This window comes from Trachymyrmex cornetzi, unplaced genomic scaffold (assembly GCF_001594075.2).
Source record: "Trachymyrmex cornetzi isolate Tcor2-1 unplaced genomic scaffold, Tcor1.1 scaffold773, whole genome shotgun sequence".
Taxonomy (NCBI): domain Eukaryota; kingdom Metazoa; phylum Arthropoda; class Insecta; order Hymenoptera; family Formicidae; genus Trachymyrmex; species Trachymyrmex cornetzi.
This window is the reverse complement of record NW_017300106.1, coordinates 46005-52192: the sequence shown is the minus strand read 5'-3', so window position 1 is coordinate 52192 and position 6188 is coordinate 46005. Positions and strand designations below refer to the sequence as shown.

At 38.9% G+C, this 6188-nt stretch overlaps 2 protein-coding genes across 2 annotated transcripts; one reads left to right on the top strand and one right to left on the bottom strand.

Moving 5' to 3' along the window:
* The first annotated feature begins 785 nt into the window (after nucleotides 1–785).
* On the top strand, nucleotides 786–2036 carry LOC108768268 (uncharacterized). Its single transcript, XM_018518643.1, has 3 exons — nucleotides 786–905; nucleotides 1094–1404; nucleotides 1629–2036. Exons 1-3 carry the CDS (start codon nucleotides 791–793, stop codon nucleotides 2034–2036), a joined length of 834 nt encoding a protein of 277 aa, XP_018374145.1. The 5' UTR covers nucleotides 786–790.
* Nucleotides 2037–3162: 1126 nt separating this feature from the next.
* On the bottom strand, nucleotides 3163–3942 carry LOC108768267 (uncharacterized). Its single transcript, XM_018518641.1, has 2 exons — nucleotides 3623–3942; nucleotides 3163–3544 (listed from the first exon to the last, which is right to left on the bottom strand). The coding sequence occupies exons 1-2, from the start codon at nucleotides 3940–3942 to the stop codon at nucleotides 3163–3165; spliced, it is 702 nt and encodes a 233-aa protein (XP_018374143.1).
* Nucleotides 3943–6188: the final 2246 nt, after the last annotated feature.

Here is a 6188-nt window from a genome sequence, read left to right as displayed (position 1 = left end):
CGAGTTACTTCCATTCTCTGGTCATTACTGATAGGATGCGACGCCAACGCGCATCATACCATATGGGGAAGCACTGGAACGAACGAAAGGAGAAGGAGGTTGCTGGAGTATCTGGTAACTACTGACCTGGAAGTTCTGAACAGAGATAATAAACCCACCTTTTGCACGGCGGGGAGAAGTGAGGTGTTAGATCTCACTCTCTGCTCGCGTGGATTCGTGCGAAAAGGTGAGGAAATGGAAGGTGTCGAATGAGCCCTCGCTCTCCGACCACAGGCAAATAACCTTTAGACTTTCAGATCTCAAAGTGGAGGTAAAGAAGTGAGGAATCCAAAGAGGATGGACTGGGTATCCTATCAGAGGGACCTGGGAATCAACCTCAGGGATTTTCCCAAGAAGTACGGCACGGCGGAGGAGTTAGAGCTCTATGTGGATTATCTGCAGAGGGCTCTGATTGGCTCTTACGAAGCGAACTGCCCGGCCAGCACGGTGACAAACAACAGGGGAACTCCCTGGTGGAACCCACGACTGCAAGGTCTTAAGCCCGTGTCACGCTACGCATTGCGGACGCGGATTAGATTTGGATTGCGAACTACGGATTGTCGATCAGCCAATCACATGAAAGTAGCCAAAGATTCGGATTATGAATCGCGAAATAGGCAAGCCTCTATTTTTACGATCCGTAATGCGCAATTCGTGTCAAATTTAACAGTTTAGATCACTTATTGTGTATCTCAAAATGGGTCCCAAAAATGATTTATTCAATAAAAAAATCGAATGTATTTTAATCGAAATGGTGAGACAACGTCCTTTATTATGGGATGTATGCCTACCAGGATATCGTCGAACTGATTTAAAACGAATGCATTGGGACCAAATAGCGGAAGCCCTAGGTCCTACATTCACAGGTATTTCGATATATCTTATTTACTAAAAACTATGTTACTTTCATAAATAAAACTATACTTAGATTATTTATCCTTGAACAGGTTATTAACATGAATATGTCACAAATAGCTAGTTACTGAATGTATAGTGGATTATGTTTTGAGGTTATATAAAAATTATTTAATCCGTTTTATTTTTTTTCTCGCAGGAGATATGGTTCACAAACGATTCCAAAGTATGGAAAGCACTTTCCGTGCAAACGAACGAAAGATAAAGGCTACAAAGACTCGTTGCAGTGGGAAAGGAACTGACGAAATTTATAGACCAAAGTGGGAATATTACGAATCACTATTATTTTTAAAGAAAACTTGTGCACAGTCCGACACTATTGATAACCTTTCTTTTCAAAACAAAGTTTCTATGCTTAGTAAAGAAACAAATTGTTCACCTATTTCTCCACCTAGTGATGTAGAAAATTCATCAGACCACACAAACATTCATTATGATGAAAACACACAAGTGCGAAATCCTTTTCTACATAATATTTTATTTATTTCAATGTCATTTACTTATTTATCAATCTAATATTTAGTATTAATGTAAAAATGTTTTTTATAAGTGCCATTTAACATATTAATTTTTTATTTTTAGCAATTCGTATTAATAATATAATATATTATAGGACCGTACATGTGATAACACAATTCGTATTAATTCCATTTGATTCACCGCATTCAAACAAGGAAGCGTCTGAACATTCCGAATTACATGTCTCATCCAGTCCAAACGAATCATTTGTATCTTGCAACGTTCGACAACCCTTATCAACAATAAGCAATAAATCAAGCTTCTCATCTGGAAGATCTACTCCTCTACCTAGACTTGCATCTGCTTCATTAAATATTAAAAAGCGTTCTGCTGAGAACCCAATGTATGTAAAACCGGGAAATTCAAAAAAGGATAACTTTATGGAAGAGGCACTAGATACTGTGAAAAGTATAGCTCAACAACACTCATCTCCTCCAAAAATGGATATATTTGATATGTTTAGTGCATATGTTGCATCTAGACTGCGGTCAATGACTCCTGAAGATCAAGAACATTATGAAAGGGAGATTTTACGAGTACTGATTGAGCCAAGATTACAATAAGTTCTTTATTATATCGACATCAGCAATATATTACATTAAGTATTACACTAACTATGATTATATACATATATTAATATATATTTAGAGTTATCTGATTGTTATTACAGAAAAAATTTACGTTTATTATTGTTAAAAATTATGTTAGAATTCGCTATTCTTTTTAATTAAATTTGAGGCTGTACTATACTGTAATAAAAATGATATAACGTTTTTGTCCGTCTCAAAAAAAGTTTAAAATTTAAAGTGTTCTTTCAAATGCGACAATAACATCTGTTATATGTATTCAGTTATTTTTATCTTATATACACATATATATGTACTCCGCTATTTTGCAATGTAAAAAATAAGTGATAGAATTAAATAGTCTTATTCTGACTGAGGCTTTTATCCATTGAACGAAAATGACAATCTCTCAGGCTATAGATTCGCATTTAAACAATTTATTATTCATATATGCACACGTATACACATACAAAGCTCAGACATCAGAGCTTGTTATTTTGATATCTCATCAGATAGATTACTAACAAGATACAGTATTTTTATAAGATAAACTCACGAACATTAACTAATCAAAGTATTTATACTGACGCGACGTGTGTGTGATTTATTCGATGCATTACGCTGTTTAATTAACAGATATTAACATTATTGTCAAGGACAAGAAGTTAGTTATTAGAATAAAAGTTGACGAATCATGTAGTACTACTATCGACCTACCATGTTGATAGCATGACGTTTGTCGTGTTTATCTCGATACTCTTCATATCTATCTGATTTACATAGTAAATACTTAAACTACTTGAACTACTAATTAAATTACTTTAGCGATATTAAAGAATTCTTGATTAAATTGTTGAGGATGGCAGTCAAATTAAATTAGCATGAATTTTTAACAAAATCGTTGACTTCGAGTACTTTACTGCAGACTACAAAGGTCGCTCTCGGCGACATTTCTTATACTTTCGACTATCATTGTAAATATATTGTTCACAAACGGCGTAAAGTTTTTATTAGATTAACCGTGTAAAGAATGATAATTAACTAATAATAATGATAATGATAAACTAATAATAATAATTAACTAATTAAAGTATATATCCGGTAGATTAAAAAATACTGTAATTCACTGTATCATTCGTTCTTGCCAGGGAACAGCGCCAACAGTATTAAAATAATCACACCACCTGTCCCTGAGCAAGATTGCTTCATTTGCATGATGGTTGCCACCTTGGTGAGCAAAGTTTACCATGCCTCTTCCGTTTTCTGCTCTCCATTCTCCACGACGAATTTCTCCTGATATTTCATCTTCTACATCTAAGAATGATGATGGTGTATACATAGCCCGTCCAACAGACTGACTTCGCAGCATATTGTGCAAACAACATATAGTTAAGATAATCTTGGAAGCATCGTCAGGATCATACCGCATTGGAGAACGAAAAATTTGGAAACGGGCAGCCATTGTACCAAATCCATTTTCTGATGTGCGACGAGCTCTAGATAGTCTATAGAATATGAATAAATGAACACTTCTATATTGTTTAATTTTTTACGTAGAATTAAAAAAAATATAAATATTTTACATCCTGTAATTAAATATACTCTTATCTTTTTTTCCACTACATTGAGATTTTGGATAAGGGATTAAGAGTTTTTCTGATAATGGGAAACCTTCATCCCCTATAATTACAAAAGGAAAATTATCTTCTGTACCTGGCAACGGAACAGGCAGAGGAATATTGAGAGCATTCCTATCTAGGTAGTTTTTGAGGGAACATTTATTCCAAACACCAGAGTCACTGACTCTGCCATTAGCTCCCACATCAACATAAATGAAACGTAAATCAGCATCTACTAAAGCCAGTAGTACAACACTGTAATCTCCTTTGTAATTATAAAACATGGACCCAGATTTTAGTGGGGGATCAATAACACAGTATTTGCCATCCATTGCACCTATTACATGATGGAAATTCCATCGCTCTCCGAAATGATTGGCAATCGCACGCCACTCATCCTCAGTATGAGGACAACGCAGAAATTCATTTTTTAAAATTTCAAATATTGCTGTTACTACCTCTTTTATAATTTTTGATATGGTACTTCTACCAAGTCTGAATGAGAGAGACAACGATTCTTGCGTTTCTCCTTCAAAATACAAAAATGTAATCATATGACAAAATTGAAGCATACAACTACAGTCAATCGAAATTCTTGTCCTTTACCTGTTGCAAAATGCCGTAAAGTAACTGATAGCCTCTCCTCAGCTGAAATGCTTTCTCGAAGATGAGTATTTTGCTTTTGTATTATAGGAGTGACTTTAATCAACAGACGTTCGAAAGTATCTGCGTCCATTCTGAGGCATCTAAAACATATAACAAATTTTCAAGTAAATTAAGTATTTTCTTAATTTTGTTTTAGATTACATTCTGTAAACTGCAACAAATCATAACAAACCTTTTAAATCGATCAGGATCTTCTAATGACAGTTCTAAAAAAAGGTTATGGTGCATCCCTTTTTCTTTTCTTCTTGCTATCCATTTGTGAACCCATATTTTTCGCTTAGGTCTACTTAATTTGTATTCATACATAATCATAAGCAACAAAGATGCACATAAATTTTGTTTTATATATTGTTTAAAATAATAATTGTAATTTTGTGCCATAGCGTGCACATTGAAGACCGAATTCGTAGCAATTCGTAGTGTGAACGGAAAATCCGAATTCAATGATCCGCAATCTCAATCCGATCCGCGTCCGCAATGCGTAGTGTGACACGGGCTTTAAGGGTCAAGGCTCGAAGGGCTTGGAGCAAGGCGAGGAACATGGGCCGACCCTCTGACTGGGATCTTTACAGGAGATCCCAGAAGGAGTACAGAGACTCTGTGGTGGAGGCGAAGAGGAAGAGCTGAAGGAACTTCTGCGAGTCGGTGGAGGGCATGCCAGCCACCACCAGGCTTTGCAGATTTCTATCCAAGAACCCGGAGGCAGCGTTGAAAGCGGTCCGAATGTCAGACGGCACCATGGTATCTGGACAGAAATGCCTGGTGCATCTTCTGGAGACTAGTTTTCCTGGTTTCCAGAGGGATGTGGATAGGTGCGGAGAGGCTGACATGGGCCCCTTCAGGGCACGTGCCAGCGATTGGAAACTAGCGGCCGAAATTGTGAGGCCAACTAGGGTCAGATGGGCGATTGGCTCTTTCCGACCTTTTAAATCGGTGGGGCCCGATCAGGTGTTCCCGGCTCTCCTTCAGAGAGGGCTGGAGCAGGTTATCGGGCCCCTTACAAAGGTGCTGAGAGCATGTCTGGCCCTCGGATATACCCCCCAAGCGTGGAGGGAGGCGAGAGTCGTCTTCATCCCCAAGGTGGGGCGAGCGGAGTATGTCACGGCGAAGGACTTCAGACCGATCAGCTTGACCTTGTTCCTTCTTAAGACATTGGAAAAGCTGGTCGATGTTTACATTAGGGATTGTGGGCTGGCTCGGTATCCGTTGTATACAGAGCAGCACGCCTACCGGGCTGGCCACTCGAGCATATCGGCTCTCCACACGGTCGTCCACAGGATTGAGAAGCAGCTCCAGCAAGGGGGCTTTTTGATAGGCACCTTCTTAGATATTGAAGGGGCCTTCAATAACACCCCACATGAAGTTGTATGTGCTGAGGCGGTAAGGCGGGGAGTTCCGGTGAAACTGGTGAAGTGGATCCAAGGAATGCTTGGACGTCAAGTGACGACATCACTAGGAACGGTGAGTGTTGAAGGATGGGTGGGGAGAGGTTGCCCCCAAGGAGGGGTCCTCTCGCCACTCCTATGGTGCTTGGTAGCGGACAGGCTGCTTGAAGAGCTTAATGATAAGGGCTTCAAGGCTATCGGATATGCTGATGATTTGGCGATCCTGATAGGAGGCCCTTTCCTGGAAACGCTCCTTGAGCTCACACAAGGGGCTCTGGGGGTAGTGGAAGAATGGTGTAAGAGAACGGGTCTATCGGTTAATCCGAATAAGACAAATCTGGTAATCTTCACCCACAAATACAAAATGGGCTCCGTAGAGGGGCCTGTTTTAGAAGGGGTCAGACTGACTCCTGAGACGTCAGTCAAGTATCTAGGAGTTATCTTGGATAAAAGACTGAATTGGAAGTTGCACCTAGAGG